At 35.9% G+C, this 22,393-nt stretch overlaps 1 protein-coding gene across 7 annotated transcripts in view; it reads right to left on the bottom strand.

Annotated features, from left to right (window-relative positions):
• The window catches only part of LOC120625712 (four and a half LIM domains protein 2), a 236,785-nt gene that overhangs the window by 13,879 nt on the left and 200,513 nt on the right, over nucleotides 1-22,393 (bottom strand). The window contains exon 1 of one of the 7 annotated variants that reach the window (XM_039892869.1): nucleotides 12,454-12,955. The exons of the other annotated variants lie outside the window; for them this stretch is intronic. Coding sequence (XP_039748803.1) covers nucleotides 12,454-12,673 — 220 coding nt within the window. The 5' untranslated portion in view covers nucleotides 12,674-12,955. Of the gene's footprint in view, nucleotides 1-12,453; nucleotides 12,956-22,393 lie in introns of those variants that run through there. 7 annotated transcript variants of the gene reach the window in all.

Raw genomic sequence — 22,393 nt, 5'->3', positions numbered from 1 at the left:
ACCTCTATTTATTTTTTTATTTGCATTCATGCCAAAACACAGTCATAAGGCCGATTTGCCAGGGCGTGGCAAATCGGCCCATCGGTTTCAAAGTAACTTTGAGGTTCTGTTAATAGCAAACTAGAGAAATTATGAATTCCTCCAGTATTACGGGCACAGCTTTCATCGCTAAGCCAGAGAGTTTGTCCAAACCAACAGTCAGCGAATCGCGATGTATGGCCATTCCCAAAAACATGATGCCAAGCGATTTAGCGTTCCGGTACGATGTTGCGTAGAAACCGATAGGAGTATGGATATAATATAACTTCAATACATCTAACAGGTTAGCCCGTTACTACCTTAGACTGCATTATTAGTTAACATCAGGTGTGATTATAGTCAAGAGCTAAAAAACAGTCACACGCAAAACACGATGTTTAGCCATTCCCCTTCTGTACTCTACCTAAACTGCGTCATTAGTATCCAGTAGCCTTAGTGCAAGATTTTCTCGCCTCGATTTCAAGGAGTCGTTATCGAGTATGGAATGATTTGCATAGCATTAGAGTTCAAATTTGCATAAAATTCTTTAGCCCGGGCAGAATATTTGTAAAACAAAAATCATAAGTACAGGATTTGCGAGTCTAAAACTAGTTACCATTTTACTTTAACGATACAGAGTATATATGCGAAAACTACTCGATTGCGTGCGATCAAATGTTCACACTAAGGCTACGGGGAACGATCGGGCAATATTCGAAGGTCGTTGGCAGTAGGCAGTAGTGGGTGATGTCAGCCAGCGAGTGGGAAGAGCGTTCGAACCTCTGTGATTAATTAATGTAAGTATAATCGCGGAATTATCTCACTCCCAGATATCTCTTGAGCATGTCTAGTTATTCATTTTGACATTGTGAGTATAGCGGGTCACGATCGTGGAGGCGTAACGTAGTACCTAACGTTATAAATGCGAAAATGTGTCTGTTTGTTTGTTATGTATATAGCTATGTTCATCCCATCACTGAATAAAGTGTTAAATTGATGAGATTTTACAAATAATAATTATTAATAAGTTAAAAGATAGTTTTCAAGAAACAGTTAAAATTATAATTGATTAATAACCAATGTTCATGACATTGAGTTGGTGGCTATTTTAATATAAATACGGGTGTATTTTCGATACACTTTTCAGTCCTACATGGACACGAACGATGCAAAGATACCTCCCGGTGTTTTAGTCGTTTATCAAAAGTTTGGCGTAGGGGAAGCTGGCATCCTGACAGTAAATTGTTGATGTTCGAAAAGAGCAACTGCTGAGTTTTTTGCCGGCTTCTTCTCGGTAGAATCTGCCTTCCGAACCGGTGGTAGAGTCACTACAAACAGACAGACTGGACACAAGTGCTTATATTAGGCCTACTTGAAATAAATGAATTTTGAATTTGAATTTTGACTATAAGATCCTTTTTCTAGCGGGAAAACGAACGGTCGCTGCGGGAAAAACAACCACAAAAACCCTGACGAAATCGCGGGTAACAGTTGTATTATAAAAAAAACTAGCTGCTGCCCTCCACTACACCTGCATTATATTGTTTTTTTAGAAGTTACATACTATTTTTGTTTCGTGTTTTAAGCAGCAGGTACCTATCAAATGTCTGTGCGGATCATGCTATGCAAAATTCATCAATCATTCATTTATTTATTTTGCGACGCACCCAGTGAGGTGAAGGTATACATTACAGTTGCCCAATTGGTCTCCCCGGGGCTATAAAAAGAATGTAACAACCAAGTAATAATTACAAAAAATTTAATAAAATTAAAACATAATAAAGAACTATATAAAATTAAGAATTAAAAAAAAAAAAACAATATGAATAACAATAACCAAAAATTCATAATAATAAAAAAAAACAAAACATTCAAACATATTATTAATATCTTAGGTTACCTACTCTCTAAATAACATTTTAATTTGCTTTCGGAGCTGATCATATCAATATCATATCGATCGCGACATAACCCTAACCTAATTCTACGCGATATCATTCCGGATCGCTTGGCGGCACGTTTTCGTGGTCTATCCACGGCAGAAGCCAAACCAGAACAGTGAAAATTCTGCATTAATAAATTCCCAAATCTCCCCTGCCGGGAATTGAACCAAGGACCGACCAAAGCTGCGCCAGGGAGGCAAGGTAAAAGTTAGATTGCTCTAAGGGTTTTTATACTGCTTCCATTAGAATAACAAGCTACCAAACCAAGTTCACTTCCCTACATGATTCGGGGTGTTACACGAAGCACGATTTACCAAAATGCGATCCAAACGTGACTGAGATTAAAAGGTATTAGCGTGCAAAGCACATTAATTCTGTTTGTATGGCTTAATATCGAACCAAATCCCTCATGTTACCTATATCGAAGTTGTAATACAAACAGGTACATGATTTATATGGCTTCAAGATCGAAATACTCGTTTGTTTAGTGGTTAGCATGCTTAACTAAGGATCACGAGGGACTGGGTTCGGGCCAGAAATTTTTACGGTATTGATAGTGTTAATTTTTTTACTGTTAAATAATTTTAAGTAACAACCCGGAGTTAACGGTTTATAACCATGTGTCTCGGAGAGCAAGTTATGCCGACGATCCCGGTTATGATCATAATCTTGTAATAATGTTCATTAAACCCACCAACCTGAATTGGATAAGCGTGGTGGGTCTGTGTTTTAAAACAGTCTACGATGTGAGGCTGCGGATCATGATGATGTGTGGTTTGTTGAGTTGATTGATATATAAAATCGCTTTGTACGTTACTGAGTTACTTGATTATAAACTGACAATACATGATATATATATAAGTTTGATTGTATGTGAGTCCGCCAACTGCTACGAAGCGTTGCGATGGGTTTAAGTCCTAAGTCCTTTGAGTGAAGAGTCCTATGAGTAAAATTGGGACTAATAGCTTTGAAACTCCATGGCTAGGTTCAAATTATTATCACATGTAAATGATAATAACCCGGAAATATGGCTTAACATAACAGGTACGTTGCATTGATAAAGCCAATGTCCTAACTCCAAACTTGTAACATATCTAATATCTTTACAGAAAACACACCTAACATTTTCTGTCCCTACGCGCAAATGGAAAATATAACTCTTAAAACTTAGTCGGTAGTTAAAGCCGCACTGTTAAACCCAGCGTTGGTAGACCCCCAATGGTTGACAGAAGACACCAGCGCGTCGCAGGAAGCCGCTGGACACAAGCGATTATCCGTGGAATTTGGAACTATAAACCTCCTATGTCTAGCGGTTGATATGATGATGATGAAACCGTAGTCAAATACCACTCGGCATTCATAAGAGGCCGTTTTTAAAAATCCGATAATATTATTACATACAATTATAATGCATTAAAAATTTTAATTCACTCAGTTCTAATCAAAGCAATGCGTATCGAATCAACGTTATCAGAATGTTTGCATTCCTATACATTCATAACTTAACTACGCAGAAAAATTTTAAATAACATTTTACGTTCAAGGAATACCTAAATGCAATTTACACGATCAAGAATAAAATAATTCCAACGGCCTAACTAATACGTGGGTAAGAGAAATTTTCGTTTCTCGTTTCAGAGTTTAGTTTATGCAACATGCGAGTCGTAACCTCGCTTAAAGTTAAGATAAACTTATCAGAGCCGTAACAAGTAATTGCAGGATCGCTTGCGCGAGCTTACTCGTAAGTAGGTGAATTAGTAGAAAGCTGCAGGCCGTTGAACTAAGGCGGTGTGAAACTCTCGATATAATCATTTAACTTAACTCCTATTAGTAGGATATTGGTGGCAATTCTGTCAGTGAAAACTACTATATATTCAAATAAGCTAAAAAGGCACTATTGTTGCTTAACTATAAATGTTTTTTATTACTAGAAGATGACTTTGTTTTAGAAGTTTATGCCTGGAAACTTTTAAGGTCTCGTACTCAAATGGATCAGGAAACGTCCCACATCCATCGCAAACAAACAGGGCCAAGAGTCGCAAACTACAGCTGGGGAGATATGATAAAACTGCGAAGGTTGAGGTGAACCGCCCGCCATATGTTCCCGTCGCATGCAGCCATATAAGAAACTCACGTCTCGCTGTCCATTCAACCGTCGGCCTTGACGAGCCAAACTTAAATGGAGTTAAGGAAATCGGATGGCGTCATATTAATTACCTACATTTTTGCAGTGGATTCTATAGAAGATTGTTTGTAGAGTCTGTATTTATCTTATTTTAAAAATAGAATTAAAGAAATACTAAGTTTGTAATTTTTTAATTCGTTTCCTTTAATGCAGCTCAATTTTTGCCTATCCACTTTTAAATAGTAAATTAAAATACTGCTCTATTTAAGTGTGTTGTTTTAAGATTTTTTACCTGTGCCCTTTTTTGTGAAAACAGACAGAGATCTCTGTTAATTTAAGCTATTGTACCAGTAATTATCCAAGGTAGTCGAAAATACTACTTACCCCAAGAAAACGCTATTGGGATGTCACACACTGCTGGACTAAAGATCTCTCCCATCGGGAGGTTTTGCCCATAACCGCCACGCTTGGCAGACGGGTCGGTGATCGCAGTGGATGGACAGAGGACGCTGCTATCCGTTCTGCTTTATAATCTCTTTATTGGGATATATTCTACAGCATTTCTTCTTTTAAACACCTCTGCTTTTTAAGAAGTCGCTTAAAATGTATTCCGATAAAAGTAAGCAATAATAATGAACCAATTTGACGGCCGAGTGGCGCAGTGGGCAGCGACCCTGCTTTCTGAGTCCAAGGCCGTGGGTTCGATTGATGAACATTAATTTTTTTCAGTGTCTGGGTGTTTATCTGTGTATTATAAGTATTTATGTGTATTATATTCATAAAACAAATATTCATGAGCTATCTCAGTACCCATAACACAAGCTACGCTTACTTTGGGGCTAAATGGCGATGTGTGTATTGTCGTAGTATATTTATTTATTATTTATAATTAACGATCCAAAATACCCGTAATGAGGTATAATTGATAGTCTTTAATTTCGTATTAAAAGTTATTGTATACATTTACTGAATTATAGTCCTTAAAAGTATGTAAATAAAAACATACTGGGTCAAAGTCAATCGTAAAATTGAGAGTAAAAAATGATAATTGTACTAAACGCCCTGACAGGGTAAATACCAGCGAATTTTAAGTTAATACCTACTATATAATCGAGGTAATTAATCGTTATTATTTTTCTTTCACTTAAACGTAAAGTATATAGGTTACGTTTAGGATCTTTCTCGAATATTGAATATAAGCAGGCGTTACTTTCCATAATATATTATGAAAATTAAGCTTAATTTGCTATACTCCGCGAACAGTAGGAGAATCTGTATGGTGTAATTTATAATTTCTTCAATCCGTATACATACTACCGAGTCAACATCTCCTGAGGATACTCCCGTTTCGGAGCGAAACGTGCGTAGAGGGTACATTGCCGAGGATCTGTGCGGTGTGGAGTATACGGATTGAAGAAATTACAAATTACACCATACAGATTCTCCTGCTGTTCGCAGAGTATAGCAAATTAAGCTTAATTTTCATAATATATCTTTCTCGAATCTTATATAATTAATACATTCATCCTGAGCCTGAATATCTGTAATATATTTTACTACAAGTTAGCCCTATATTACAATTAGAACTGTTTAGATTATTGTCTTAGATCTTAGAGGTATAGCACTTGTATTAAGCCGATATCCCTAATTGGTATCTTCGCGGCATCATAGAGGATAGCTTAGTCGCTTGTCAGCACGTCTTTTTCGGTAGTGTGGTAACTAGCGACGGCCAAATCCTCCTACCGGACTAAAACCTCTCCTCTCTTTAGAGACATTTAGAGCATAGACACACAAAGCTGCTCCAATGCTGATATGTTAGTGTTAGTGATATATTAAATAAAACACGGTAACGGGTAACGCTAATCACCTAACTCCGTGTGTCAACGCCAATGACAGCAGCACGTTTAAGCTGATAGTGTGGACTTACTATGTTTATGACTAGATTGTGTGAAAAGTGCCTAATTCTATAATTCTATATTGTTTATGATCGAAAGTGATAAACGACTAAGACACTGGGAGGTATCTTTGCATCGTTCGAGTCCATGTAGTACTGAATTGTATAGAAAATGCACCCGTATTTATATCAAAATACCCACCAACCCAATGTCATGAATATAAATTTAATTATTTACCCACTTTATAAATTTATTAATACCAAAATTTGAATTAAAATTCGTTTATTCCGCTGCAAGATTTGGTCGTTTATTCTTCTTCCTATTTTGAAGACCTGCTGATGGGGTTCTCGTGTGCTGGTTCAAATAACCAACACCGTGCCTTGCCTGAGAATTTCTAGAAACACCCGATGCTCTATATCTTAATGTCTCCTATAAATGAGACCTGTGGCCCTGTGCCTATGCCCCTCGGGCATTTGTATGATGACTAGCTGTTCCCGCGACTTCGTCCGCGTTTGGTTTAGTTGTTAAAGCATATTTTAAATTGTGTATTCTTGTAAAAAAAATCGGTTGTAAATAACTTTTTCAATGAAGCGTATCTCTAAAAAGTAGTCCTTACATTTTTTAAACTCATGATTACTTCTATATTAAATGTCTAATTGGAATTAGTTAAAATGTATTTAAGTGCTATACAAATACCCTTGATGATAAAGGTATTTATTTCAATAAAAAATTATACCAATAGAATTTTTTTGACAAAAAAGCTATTGCGACTACTATGATACTTAGATATACTCCCTCGCGGGCTTTTTTGTAGGAATAATAAGCATTTTAATCATGTAGTATGTACATATTTTTTATGTATCATCAATAGTTTTCTCAGCGCACGCCAAGTAATGAATTTTATAGGCTTTTTTTACACTATTGAAATTTTCTTAAGGATCGCAATATTTTTGGAAAATGGTTTATAGCGTATGTAGTATATAGTTGAGATAGTTTAGCTTTCTTTTGACAAAGAAATGGTTATAATCAGTCCAGTACTTTCGGAGCCTACTGGATACATATTATTGGGCGTAAATTATTCCTTTAACCAGGTTGCTTCTTCAATAGTTTTAAGTAACAATGTGAGATGGTGATATAAAAAAAAACCGGCTAAGTTTGTTGTGGGCTTCTTCTTAGTTTGAAACCTTCGTAGCTTTAGTTTTAAGTTGACGAATTTAGTTCTCGCCATCAACTCACTTCTATATTATATTTTACATGTAATGTACGCATCAAAAGTGACATATATGTGCCTATTTGAATAAAGAAATATTTGACTTTGACTTTACTTTGACGTACACACAGAAACAAAAAACTTTTCTTTTAATATTATTAGTAGGTAGATTTTCGTAACAATGCAAAGTTTTCGCTACCTAATCAAAAACCAAAGCCATACCAAACAAACTAGGTATATCACGCGATTAGATACCTACGAGTATATTGGCTTACTCGTTCACAGCCAACTTTTATTGGTAAGCAAGTTTCTGAGTTATGGTCGTTTTTATGGCTTTACGAAATAGCTTATGGGTATTGTGATTAGTGTTGTATGTTGGTTCAATCTGAATGTGATGTACGACCGCTACCGTGACCGACTTCATAATACGTAGTAACTAAATCCATACTAATATTGTAAAGGGGAAAGTGTGTTTTTGTGTCTGTTTGTTTGTTGCTTATGTTTGGCTTTACTTTTGTAGACCTCTCTGGCGCAGCGGCAAGCGCCGTGGTTTTAAACTGGAGATCCCGGATGTGTAATTTATAATTTCTTCCATGTTTATAACCCACACCAAACAGATCTTCGGTAATGTACTTTCTACGCACTTTTCGCTCCAACACCGGAGCATCGTCAGATGTTGACTTTACAGTGAATTAAGACTTAACAGTCTTTGGATTTTGTAAAGATTGAAGAAATTATAAATAACACCAGTGGCGTGACTCTTACAATGCCTATCCTTAAGTTTTTTATTACTCTTACTGGAGATTTTCTTCATTTTATATCATCTGTATAACCTGTGCATACCCTCGATGCACGCCACTTAATAAAACCATACAGATTCTCCTGCTTTTCGCGGAATGTAGCAAGTTAAGTTTAATTTTATTGAGATTCAGGAACTCTCTAAAATATAATTGTATACATGTGTGTGAAATGTTTGAAACTTGATGTTATATTATATTACCACCTATAAACTTCCTCAATTTTTAAATTCAATATATATAACAGTGGCGTGCACAGGGTCTTCGGCCAGGGTATGCATAAAGCGGATATATGGCCTAAAATAGAAAAATTCCCCCTCCAATACGAGCTATATAAAATAATTTGGGTAGTGCTTTTGTGCATGTATGAAGTGCACGCCACTGCATAAATGTATATATATATTAAAAGTATAAAATTAAGTCGCGTTCTTTGCTTTATCAAATTCCAATAAAATCAATAAGACATCGTTTAGGTCTTCGAGAAGTGAAATTACGTAATACGTATAAAACAGATACTGATTATAATTAATAATCCAAACCTTCGACGTAATTATGCATATCGATGGACTAATAATTGCACAAATGGAATTGATATTGGTCCGGTTGACGCAATTTATTTTCAAATTAAAAATGGAATTATCATTAAACGATTTTATTAATTTATTCATTAATTGGACAGAGTGAGAAGACTCAAAAGGACGAAGCCTTTTGAGCTAGTGCGGTGTAGTTAGTTAGTTAGTCACAGTGTAGTGCTAGTGCAATTTTAGGATTACAAGAACAAAGTGTTTCCCATATTATGAACACCTAAGATAAGTCATTGGACCTAACTCTTAGATACAAACTAATGTATAATGTTAGATTAAGAAAAAGACAAATTAATCTTAAGGTAAGATTGTAATTTTAATAATATCTCACGCGTGAAAAAAAATTTAAACGACTTTATAGTACCCTTATTACTAGCACACATCTTAACATAGAAAACAAAAGCAGTTGTAGCCTAGTAAGACGGTGATAGATCAGTGGTTAGAGCTTCGCCCTATCTTTAGGGTGACCAAGTTCGATCCCGGGCACGCACTTCTATCATTTCGGAGTTATGTGTAGTTATTTAATTCAAGGAATTACTTTCTTTAACGGTAAAGAAAAGCGTGAGGAAACCTGTATGCTTGCGAGTTCTCCATAACGTTCTCAAAGGTGTGCGAATGGCCAGCGTGGTGGTCTACGCCGCAAACCCTCCTCATTGTGAGTGGAGACCCGTGCCCTGCAGTTGTATACAATGTAACAAAATAATGTACATAATTTCTACTCCATTAATCTTTTGTTCGGCGATTACGTTTTCGCAACAACGTTTTTCTACGGCAATGTTTTTAATAATAATAAATGTGCGAAGAGGAAAACAATGGAGCTATAAACGTTATCATGACTGTCTACTAACAAAGTTTTTACAGGGTAATTTTTTCTTCCATCATTAATCATCTTCAGCGTATTTATGTTTCGCTGCTATGCAAACCTCCTCTTTCATAGCAGAGAGGGCTTAGTACGCGAGGGCTTACAATGCTGATGGTATTATCGATAGCTATCTCATTTTTGTGATAATAACTGGGACAGATTAGCGTCCCGAAACACTTAGGTGGACTACGTCAATTTCCGCACTTCTGAAAACGAAAACAAAGCTGTTTAAAGACTCCTTATTCCGAACTAAGAAAAACACTGATGTTGTTTTCTTGACATTTAATGACCATAAAGCACAGCCAACTAAGCACACGTCCCTCTAGGGTTTCACGATTCGGCGGTGTCCCGACCGCTCTGCTTTCCAATTCAGTAACTTTTCCAATAAGTTGCCAAATGGTCTTGTTCAAAATTTAATTTAAACAGTTGTAAACTTATAGCAAATTGTGTACGGAGATGACAGATCCTACCGGTTAACCGTCAGGTAAATAAAGGTGCTGATTCTATGATCGATAGACTATAATGTATGATGAAATATTAAGCATCAAAAACTTTGCATAATTTCTACTCCATTAATTTTGTGTCCAGTCCAGTAGGCAAATATATTTTTAAGGGAACATTTTTCCATGACGTTGTTTACAATAAAACTTAACGTGATGGAAGAAAATAATGACTCCTAATGTGACTTGTAATTATTTTGTCCTTAACACATTCAACTAGGAGGGGAGTTCTTAAAAGGGTCCTTATGTTTTAATATGATTGTTTTTTTATCAAATTTTTTTAACGTGAAGGTAATGAAAATCTGCCATTTGCAGTTGAAGTGTTCACTAATTTTCGCTACTGCAGAGAGTGGGACTACTTGTTTTAGAAGTAAATACCAGATGTGTCTACGAGGTATGTCTTATTATTGATTTCCTTCCCTTTTTGAATTGTAGATCTTTATCTTCCAAATACTTAACCGACCTAACCGATCCTCATTAAACTTTGTACACATATTCTTGGAACTGTTAGAAGTAATATAGCATATTTTTCATCCCGACATTGAGCTCGGTTCCTTTGGGAGAGGAGATGAAAGTGTTTGACGATTTTACACCATAACTCCGATAAATTATAACCGATTGAAATAAATATTTTTGTATTATAGAGGTTATAATATGTGTTTAATTTTGCCAAAACTTGGTGTAGATCTGATGAATGTGGTTGAAGATAGAGGACAGAACTCCTCAGCGGACAGCAGCGAACCCCTCATTTAAGGCTTAGCGATGCTGAATATTTTTAATTTTTTTTAGAACTAAAACTAAATTGAATGCCACATAAAAAACAAAAACAAACGCAGACGAAGTCGCGGGCAATAACTAGCTCTTCGTACTCATACAGTTTTAATCCTTTTAGCTATTTTCATCACTAGATCATAATATACGAATTATGTAAGTTTATTATATTGGACTACCTTCCGGTTTTGCTTTGTTGGGGTTTAACATCCAGATATTAGACTAGTATAGAACTCAATGTACGCAGTATATTATACAGCTTTAAAACAGTTTGAACTCATGTGCCTTCACGCTTGTTTTCTTTCACTTTACTCTTAAGTTAATACTTTTGTCATTGGTATTAAAAGGTTTGATATTTACATCGCACAATCGAGGTGAAGGTCGTAGCCGAGTTTACTAATTAGCATGAGCTCAATGTTTGCTAAGTATATGGACTTATCAAGCATCCAATGTCGGAATGGTCAAACCCACATGTTTTTCAAAACATTGCTACCTTTTCATGCAAATTCACTAAAGTTCCTTGAGTGGTGTTTTGAGAAAGGGTAAAGAAATAACAATAAATAGAAATTAAGCATATCGATGTAATAAAATCAGAAATGGGGACTTACATAAAACAAATTGAGTTACTGTTATAGTTTCGAAGCTACGTAGCTCGGTGGACCGATTGACTTTGGGCCCCCATGGTGGGTTTCCCAGCGTGGGTAAAAAAATAAGATCAGAATGATGTCGGAAGCTTAGGTATGTTGGTTTATCTATTTTGGGATGTTTGTGTCGTTTGTAAATATCACACATTTAGACAGATAATATTGAACACAATGAATGGATTCGCACATAGAATTACATTGATACCGGAAAAATATTTTTGTCTCCAGAAAATCCATGCGTTCGAATTTTACTGCGTATTTAATATGAATATATGGCGTTCTTATATCAGAATAATCTAGTCAATGGAGCTAATCCTTCGCAATTGTTTTAATATTCATTTGGCCGTATTTCTATCCATATTTGCTCTGTAACCGTAGGTACTATGTGGCTAATGAATGAAATTAAAATCTGCCCTTCGAACGAATGTCAGCTCTAATTGAATGAATGGAGAGGATTTCATTCAATTACGAGGGAATTAATTAATGGCGCGACGTAAATAAACGAGCTTTAGACAGGTGTTAATTAGCGTTTTATTACTTTCACTTCAGTACTTTTACATTTAGACGGACGTAATAGGTAACTAACTTTTACGCCAAAAAAACTTGAACATGTGCTTAGGTAACCTATACTTAAAATACAAATATATGGAGCGTATTCATTTAGAGACGATAATAATGCAATGAAATCAGCAGCGTGAGCAACATACAAATATTCGTAAACAATATTTTTTAAACCAATTCATATTATGCTGTTCTAATACTACGTTTAAATAAATAAATATTAAATGCTATGTTTTTGATCGAGGATAAACAAAAACGTTATATAAGTTTTACGATAAATTGAAATAAATTTGACTTAACACTCATTTAAAAAATCTGAATGAAACGATGAGGCTTTTCATGTAGCGTATACATTATTTAGTTAAAAAGCTTTATCCCGAGAATCGTAAATACAGCTTGATTTCATTCAAAATACAATAAGTAGAAAGTGTAATTAAAAAGATACACCGATTTAATCCCAAAAAAATTAATTCACCGATCTAGGTTTTGCCATCAAGAAAAAATCTGCAGTATAATTATGATGAGTGTAATAAAAAAAATAACCTGCAATAGTTTTCCTGGAATCGCCAAGTAGACACTGGTCTTTCATCGCGCAGCAGAATTTCTTGTTTTCCCTCTCAGCTGTTGCATTCGGCAGAAACATAGACAATATGGCGACATCCTCATTATTTTCCCTCGCCCTCCGTATTCTATCCTGCCCTACTGTTTTGGTTGTCAAGTGTAGACGGGACTTGAAATCGTCACTTAACACGTCCGCCGACATGTCCCAAAACTTTTTGATTACAGATAAAAAAACGAATTTAGAAAATCGTTGCTTAAACTTAGTTTAAAAAAAAAACAAGCTACAGTTTTCTTTTAAATAACAATATAGGTTTTGCCGTAATTTTCTCACTAGTAGATACGATGTTTAAACAATTTAAATATTTGGAAACTTTGCAAAGTAAAAGTGACCTTTAATTTTTGTTTTTAATAGAATAGCGCGGGAAACTTTTGTTTTTTTTTCACAAGCGCGAGGTGTAGGCTTCTCGGCTTACAGTTCGGTACTGACGGATGGCACGGGCGAGGCATACAGGCTACAACGTACCCGGCATGTGTGTAGGCTGCAGATTGAACTTAATTGATCGAATACGATAAAACGTTTCGAATTCTTTTGAGAGATGAGGAAGTAATAGACTGATGTCATTAATTTACGTTTGTGATGTAGCCGGCAAGAAAGTTTGCAATTGACCTTAATTTTCAACATTTTACATTCTACGCATTGTATGTCTGTCTTCCAATCAGAATCTAATTGTTCTGAATGCGAAAATGTTCATCATCATCGTCGCTATCAACCCATTACTGGCCCACAACCAGTGGCGTGCACTGGGATTCTTACCAGGGTATGCATACACCAGGAAAATGGAAAAAATCCTCCTCTTATACGGGCTATATTTCAATTTTAGGGTATGCAGTGCTTTTGTGCATGTATGAAGTGCACGCCACTGCCCACAACAGGGCACGGGTCCTCTCAAAATGAGAATGGTTTATAGGTAGTCCACCAGGCTGCACTGGCTAAGTTCGTTTTTAGACTTCACACGCATTTGAGAACGTTATGGAGAACTCTAATGTTTTCTTTCGTTAAAGCAAGTGATATTTTTTTTGCTTAATTGAAAACGAAATGTTCAAGAAGTCAAAAATATTAAGGAACAGATAATGTAACTACTTAGTAGAAATATGTTCCTATCGTTGGCTCTCTCTCTGATAGGAGAGAGAGATTACAGCTGAGACCTTCCAAGTCCGATCGCGAGCGTACTAATCCCATACTGAGGGTACGTAGCGAAGAGTACAGAAGTACTCAAGTAATACATTATAGTAATCAATAGTGGCTGATTAATGCCCCGGTGTCAGTGCAGTTATCAGCAATCAAACGTTAAATTAATGACGCTGATGGTCTTAAGATGAAATGTCACTCGCCATAAACAATGTGACGTTGACGCGATGTCTATTTGTTGCAAAGGTCGCGGCTACTTGCCCACGTTTTGCCTTGCAACATTGCTAAAGTAATTTTTTATATACCTATAAAGTGATACTGTAAGCGACTATAATTATGAATGCACATTAAAGATACCGATGCCGCATCGCGACAGCAATACTAGGATGTTTCTTAATAAATTTTTCTTAATAAGTTAAACGTTGTTGCGAAAATGTAATTTATTTATTTAAATGTTTAAAAATCTCCTAGATCTCTTCACTAGACACATTGACGATAAAATGAGTCGCCGTTGTAAGTAGGAAAATATCGGAGTTTAAATTTTATAAAAAAATACTCGTGTCAGTTCAGAATTTACAGTAAAGTAATGTTCAAAACGGTTGTAAAAAATTTAAAAGACAAAATGCGAATAGCTTTATGAATATTCATTTAACATCGTATGTTCAATTTAATCGAGATATTTAATCTGTTCTGTGACGTTTACAATCCTGAACGAATGCTGAATGATTTAATGCGACCGTATTTCATTCGTTTGCTGATATTATTTGTATAACAGCGTTCGTTAGCTTTTTACTTTTATCGCGACTCTACGTGATCTATTGCTAATATTATGCTAGCGCGATCATTTGTTTTATTTAATTCATTCGTGAATTTTATTTAAACAGACAAAGCGTAAGTTATTTCCTCAAACTTCTGTTTGACATATAACTACGGTATAGTTTACATTCACTCTAATTTCTATCCATTCGATGCACAGATTATAATTTAAAATTAAATTCTTTAACACTGTCATCATGCCTATTCCGTAGTACATTATTATCCATTAATCTATCACGTAAGGATAAGCCAGCGTTAGCAATGTAATCGCACAATAATATTTCTGTTATAGGTACGACATTACATAACAAGTCTTTGAACTTCTTTGCTTTTTTCTACAATAAACATAAGAACCTTCCTCTTGAATCACTCCTATCTATTTCTGAAACCTACACATAAATCAGTTGCAAAGTTTGTAGATCTAAGTGTACAAACAGCGGGAGCGACGTTTTTTTATGTAAAGATAATACCTAAACTTTAAAGTCCGTTTTGTCTACTAATCCGCAGTTAGCCTAGCTTTGTGGACTAAGGCCAAGAACCCGGCTCATTCTGAGACCCGTACCCAGCACGGCTAGCATGGGCAGAAGACGTTTATCTACCGGTTGAAAGGATAAACAGCTTTATCAACTCTCGAATTATTTAAATAATATAAATAATTATATAAAGGATAAACAAATTAAACACCTTTATCAACTCTCTGAGAGTTGATAAAGTTGTGGCGTACAAGTGGAAATAACATCCACACAGTATATGTGTCATAAACGGGGATAAACTATTCCATTTCACCGTACTCTAGCAGGTGGACACGTTAATTATATCCCCTGCCAGGGGATATAATCGGGGGATATAATTTTTGTCTCCTGACTTTGCTAGCCCTGCTGTAGTGGGATGGTGATGGGTTCATAATCATGAAACTATAGTTTACTATAACATATAGTATATGTTAGTTATATTTAAGCACATAATTATTAAGAACATAGGGAAACTAATAAAGAAGCATCAAAACCACTCCACTTTAGTAGGGTTTCTCGAACAGGCGGTTAGTCACTTCATACCATTTAGCAGGTGGCAGTAGTTATTATACTTCTAATGTTCTAAGCGTTTACCATAAAATGGGTAAATGGGAATAAGTTTGTGAGCTGGCAACATTCCGCGGGTGTGAAGTGAGACGTGCGCGGGGCGTTTTTACTGTTTTGGACACAATGCACTGCATGCTATAACGGCTGAATGAGGGTTCTGTATGTTCTTAATTCTATGTGTACAAGGCTATAAACCTAAACGGATGCTGTTTAGGTCCGGTATTCGGTTGTAGATGACTCTATGTATATATATAAATATTACGATGTATGTATAACACACAATATCATCCTACGCCGATGACTCAACGAGTCAATCAATTTACAAGTTTACCTACTTAGAAGCGAGTGACAAATATTGATTTAGATGTAAAGAATAAATTATACTTAAGAGCGCTACTCATAGGTAGGTGTCTTATTGTGTATTTTGAATGAATAATCTTAGACATGTTCAATACACTTTATATAAATAACCGACTTTAAAAATTATTATTGTATTTTTATTTGTCTGAAATCTTAATGGCACTGAAGAAGGATATGGTTACTTTTTCATGTTTTTGCAAACGTACGTAAAAGGGGTCTATAATTTGTCATAATGTTTTTTGGGCCTTTCTTATTTGATGGTTTAATTAGTGTTTAAAGGAACATTAGGAGAAATACCACTTTATAAAGTTAAATTTATTAAGTACCTAAGTGGCTCGATAACACAAACGCAGTTTTTATAATGAGTTGAGTGGATATTTCATTATGACCATAGTTTTTTTTATTTTTAGTTTTCTAAATATTTCATTAATTTTAATTAGGTCTAGTCTAGTTAGGCTTTAGAAACAAGCTTTTACATAATTTATTGTTACCTGGCTGGTAATAACTGTTATTTTCCGAAGGTTTATTCAAATTAATAAAATAGCTATTTAATAATTGGGCTATCTGTTCAGGATCATGTATAGTTTCATTTAAAAACACATACAAAAGACAAACAAACACGCAAACACTTTCGCATTTATAATATTAAGTAAGTATCTTATTATAAATGCGAAAGTGTTGTAATTATGTGATCTTTCTTGTATCAAGGTAAGATTAGTCTTAAGATATGAAGAGCGGACACCAAAATATTAGTTACCTATTGTGTTCCAGATAGCTTTTCTGTGTGGAAGAGTGTATGTGTATGTGTGTATGTCAAGCGAATTAGAAAATCAATTTTTAATGTAATCCTGTGGAAATTGAACTGGTTAAGTTACCTAATCGAGGGCGATTGTGGCATTGCCATATTTTTCAAATAAAAATCGTTTACTTGCTGTAGCGTGCAAAGTCCTAGTTAGTGTATGCTATCGTAGTAAAGAAAGTAATTTAAATAATTTGCCTTTAAGCAAAAATTTAACAACCAAATTGGTTTTTGTTCATTCACCACATTGATTTAAAATGTTACTATATTCCTCAGGCAGGTTTAGTTACTTTAGATCAATAAAACGAACGATAATTAGAAAAAAAAAAAAAAACAAACATATTATATAAAAACCATTTTGCTTTGGGGACTGCCGATATCAGTGAAAACTAAATCCATGTACTTATATACACTGTATTTTAACCGGAACGTACACATATATATATATATATATATATATATATATATATATATAGTTAACATATAGGCCATAGCTGAGTGAGACTACAGTAATAGTGAAGGTGATGCGAGTTCCATGATTTTTGTTCACCCAAAAAGTGCTGAACGCGCTTGAGGAAGTTTTCGCTACAAAAACTCTGTTAAATAGCTAAAGGTGAAAGTGCTCTTTTATATCTCATTCATTACATGTCTCATGTCTGTAATAAAAATAAACGTAAATAAAATTGGCTCTACAACAGATGCTTGTAGAAACGTTCACTTCGTTATAAATAAACAAACTAGATATTTAGAAAAGAGGTATAGAACTAACTATCTATATAGTGATATAGCGCGAAACGGGTTTCTTCGGCGCTCCACAAACGACAGTTTCTGTGACATTTTTTGAAACTTTACGTATCGATAACAAACTATCACAGCAAACCGCGGTCTCCACCCGTGATATTATAGTATATACACAGAGGTATAGTTGCTTTGTTAACACTAAAAACCATAACACGATAATGTTATTTTAATTCCAGACATATGATTACGCCAAAGGCATTGCACCTACGTGACGAAGCTACCACTTCACGCAATCCTAAAAAATATTATAATGATTTATCAAAACCATACGTAACCTATTTGTTTATAAATTGCTAAAATAAAGACATTTTTATTAAAAAAAAAGGATTTCCATGTAAGATCGAGGTGCACGGTGGTGTGCATTTCATACTTTCGTAAAAGCACTGCCTACCCTGCCCATCCTGGTCATAAATTATATGCACGCCACTGGAGCTGAATATGGTGTTTTTATTAAATTTATAAAATTGAAAAAAAAAGCATCATATTCTGGCTTAAAAGGAAGTCCCTCAGAACGTAAACAAGATTTGTACAGAAATCATTTATTTTAAAAAACATATGGTTCTAATAGTTTAATTAAGATTTGATCAACGTGCTAAGAGAAGCAAACTCGGAACCCCAGTGGCTGTGACTGAGTATGACGCGATCGATTTCACACCAATTACCAATAAAACGGTCGTCTTTTATTTCCGGTTAGGTCTTACAAGTTTACAGATAGCCTTAGTTCGTCGTACTTTCATCATTTGGTATTCAAACTTTCAATTTTGTAGTCTAGGTGTAGGAAGGTAGGTACTCTACAACAAGCTTTGCAGATCGCAGATTATAAATCGTTATATTTGCATTCAAATGCAATATTGTATTTGGTTGCCTTGTCTTTAAATTAAATCAATAAAGGGCATTGACCAGACCAAAATAAATCCGTAGAGCGCTTTGAATTTCAATTATCCACAGTCAAGTAAAGTGATTGCATCTTCTCAATAGACAAGTTAGAGGTACTCCCGCGGGGTGATTACGTATCTCGCGACAGGCTTTAAACAGGCGTAAATCTCGCGACCAGTGCTGTCAAACGTCACTTTTGTTTATTTATTATATGGAAAAGTGAAGTTCGACAGCAGTGATCGCAAGATTTACGTCTGTCGCAAAATACATTGCGGGCCGTGGGGTTTTCAATTTATGATTTATTTACCTATTTCTAACACTCGGTAAGCTATGAAAAACTTCCGTATCCGAAGGATGCTCAAGATAAACAACCACGGTCAGTCTGCTCGTCCGTCTGTCTGTTAACGGGCTTATCGTATAAACCGTTATAAGTAAATATTAAAAAAAACATTATTGGGCCACTTTAGAGCACGGGTCTCCTCTTAGATTAAAAAGGGCTTAGGCACTGGTCCACCAAACTGTGCAGGGCTAGCGTAGTGGACTACGGCCTTAACTATCGTGACCCGTGCTCTGAAGAGGGCCGGTAATATGATGACAATTTATAATATATTTATAAAGGTACGGTTGATATGATGATAATAAGATTTTCTTTCCCCGTTAAAGCAATAAATATTTTTAATGGTTAAATGTTTTTTTTTTATTGTTGTCATAATTGACGGACCAAGCAAATGGCTAACCTCACTCACTCACTTCATAGGGCATGCGAGGAGCACGTCCTGCAAAACGCCGCCCTGTGTCCATCGATTTGAGGCAAAGGTGTTAAGCCTCATAAGCCTGTATTACAAACGCAACCCCGCACTTCAGACCGGAACACAGCATTGCAACAATGCTGCTTAGCGGCAGAAATAAGCATGGCGACAGTACTTCCCCGGACGAGCTGTCGCAAAAAGCTCTACTACATTCTACGTAGTGTTGAAAACTTGCACGTTGGTACGGAACCGTTCGCGTGCGAGTCCACCTCGCACTTAGCCTCTTCTTCTTAGTCGTGCACTCTTGGCTGAGTGGTCGTGGCTGCTGAGATAAATTTCATGGCGCCTAATTGGAATGCACGGCTTCCCGCGCGAGTCTTCTCCACTTTTGGCGGATGGTAGCGTGTCGAAAACATTCCACCACAGTTGTCTGGGTCAGCGATTTCACCGTATCTGTCCAACGAGTAGGTGACCGCCCTCTTGCCCTTTTTCCTTCAAACTGTCCTTGCACCACCAATCGTTCAATCGACCCCTCATTCCTTGAGATGTGGCAAAAAAACTTAAATATGCGTAACTGCACCGTAGACGAAACTACGCACTTAGCCAGTTTCATTCTTTATGCAATATGCACCAAAGGATCGCTGCCCGACGTGCCTAATCATAACCGACGGTTCTAGACCGTGCAAGTGGTCTACTAGTAACAATGTAGGTACTTAAACACGTCACGTACAGATTTACCAAGAGCTAATTAAAGGAAGCGGTGATAGCCCAGTGGTTTGGACGCCGGCTTCACTTTCGGGGAGGCCGAATTCGAATCCCAGCACACAACTAACTTCCTTTTTTTGAGTTATGTAAGTTTTAAGCAATTATAATATCACTTACTTCAAAGGTGAAAGAAAACATCGTGACGAAACCTGCACGCTTGAGAGTTCTCCATACTGTTCTCAAGGGCGCGTGAAGTCCAACAATCCGCGCTTGGCCAGCGTGGTGGACTACGACCTAAACCCTTCTCATTGTGAGAGAAGCCCCGTGCCCTGTAGTGGGACGGTAATGGGTTGGTAAGATGAATTAAAGGTCGCATTCGTTCCATATAGTCTTAATGTACATCATTACACCCAGTGTGGATTGGTGGACACCACAAGCCTTTGAGAACAATATGGGGAACTTTGAGGCCATCCGGTTTTCTCACGATATTTTCCTTCACTATTAAAGCAAATATTTAATTGACTAAAACGCACATAACTCCAAAAAAATAGAGGTGCGTGGTCCCTCCGAAAGGGAGGTCTTACTAGGCACTACTTTATAGTAGGTATTTCTGTGTTAAGCAGAATTGCTGTGTTCCGTTTTGAAGAACGTGGTTGCCGGTGTAATTACAGCCACATGCGATTTAACGGCCGATGATTTTATTTTGGATGGATTTATTTACAGCCGCATGGGATTTTGACGGCGGACTGGCGCAGTGGGCAGCGACCCTGCTTTCTGAGTCCAAGGCCGTGGGTTCGATTCCGACGACTGGGAAATGTTTGTGTGATGAACATGAATGGTTTTCAGTGTCTGCGTGTTTATCAGTATATTATAAGTATTTACGTGCATTATATTCATAAAGATATCCATCAGCTATCTTAGTAACCATAACACAAGCTATGCTTACTTTGGGGCTAGATGGCGATGTGTCTATTGTCGTATTGCCCCCATATATACGCCCCAAATCGATGGACACAGAGCGGCACTTTGTAGGTGTTCCTGCAAAGTGTTGCTTTTTTATAGGCGATGGCTTTCCACGTACAATCAGGTTAGCCCTCTGCTTATTCAGTCATTTATTATCTACTGATAACGACTAAGACACAGGGAGATCTTTGCATCGTTCGAGTCCATGCAACCGTATTTATATCAAAATACCCACCGGCATTGTCATGAACATTGTGAATCAAATTTAATTTTAATTATTTCTTGAAAAGTATTTGTTAATTAAATAAGAATCATCACAGTTTCATCATGAATCAAATTATAGTTATTAAAAGTTTGTATTATTATTATAACTCTTTGGGGTTGCAGTTTACTAGGCTACACAAAATTGCAAATTCATTCAAGGGCAATTGTATATTATTTTAAAACAAATTACCAAATGAAATCTTTGAGATGTCTCTCAATAAGTTCAAAGTTTATATAAAACGTAAGCTTACAGAAAAATCCTATTATAATATTAAGGATTATTTAGACGATAAAAAAGCATGGGTGTGAATTGCTCTAGCTTCATAGCTTAATATAAATTTACTGGAAGATGGTGATAACAAAAAAATAAATTTACCCGGCTAAGTTTGTTGTGGGCTCTTGTTAGACCAGGGCGCGTTTGGAACCCTCGTAGCTTAAGATTTAAGTTGGCGAACGAAGTTATCACCATCCCGTTACAATTATGTAAACAAATATGTATGAACGCTTCATAAGTGCCTGTGATAGGCCTAAATGAATAAAGAAATTTGAATTTGAATTTGAATTTATTTGTATACCACATTAAGAATTATACAAGAAAAAAGAAACAAAAATAGAAGTTGAATACAAAAGGCGGCCTTATCGCTTAGTAGCGATCTCTGGCAGTCAACCTTCGAATTAGGAAAAAAAAGAGGAGAAGTAACTGCATAACTAAATACATAAAAACTAATATACTAATTTTAATTATTTTCCAACTTTATAAAATTACTGTAACACTGCTATGAAAAAGTAACAAATAAATCTATGGCATGATACAAGTCTACACTTGACTCCACAAATTAATGAAGCAATAGACACCTCCGAAAGCCATAAATCGGCAGAATGATCAATTAAATGCAAACCCGAGATTCCAATGATGCCCTAGTAATGCTCGCGTAGTTTCCGCTGATTGGAATAAATTGAATAAGAATTGAACGATCCCGGTCTATATAAACGTTATAAAGAGGGAATATTTTTTTGTTTCTTTGTACCTAATATACTCCGAAAGTACTGGACCGATTTAAATTACTTCTTCTCCAATAGAAATCTTAACTATCACAAAGTAGTAATATAATTTATTTTCGAAATAAACTGGAGATCCTTATGAAAATTGCAATTTGTAACCAAAAGTAGCAAATTTTGCCTAAAAAATTCATATCTTGGCGTGCGCTGAAAAAACTATTGATGATACATAAAAATTATGTATTTTATGGTTAAAGTTATTACCTACAAAAAAGTCCGCGAAGGAATATATCTTACTATTATAGATAAGACGTAATAGGAG

This window comes from Pararge aegeria, chromosome 8 (genome assembly GCF_905163445.1).
Source record: "Pararge aegeria chromosome 8, ilParAegt1.1, whole genome shotgun sequence".
Classification (NCBI taxonomy): domain Eukaryota; kingdom Metazoa; phylum Arthropoda; class Insecta; order Lepidoptera; family Nymphalidae; genus Pararge; species Pararge aegeria.
Note: the sequence above shows the minus strand (reverse complement) of the source record. Positions and strands in the feature narration are given on the sequence as shown.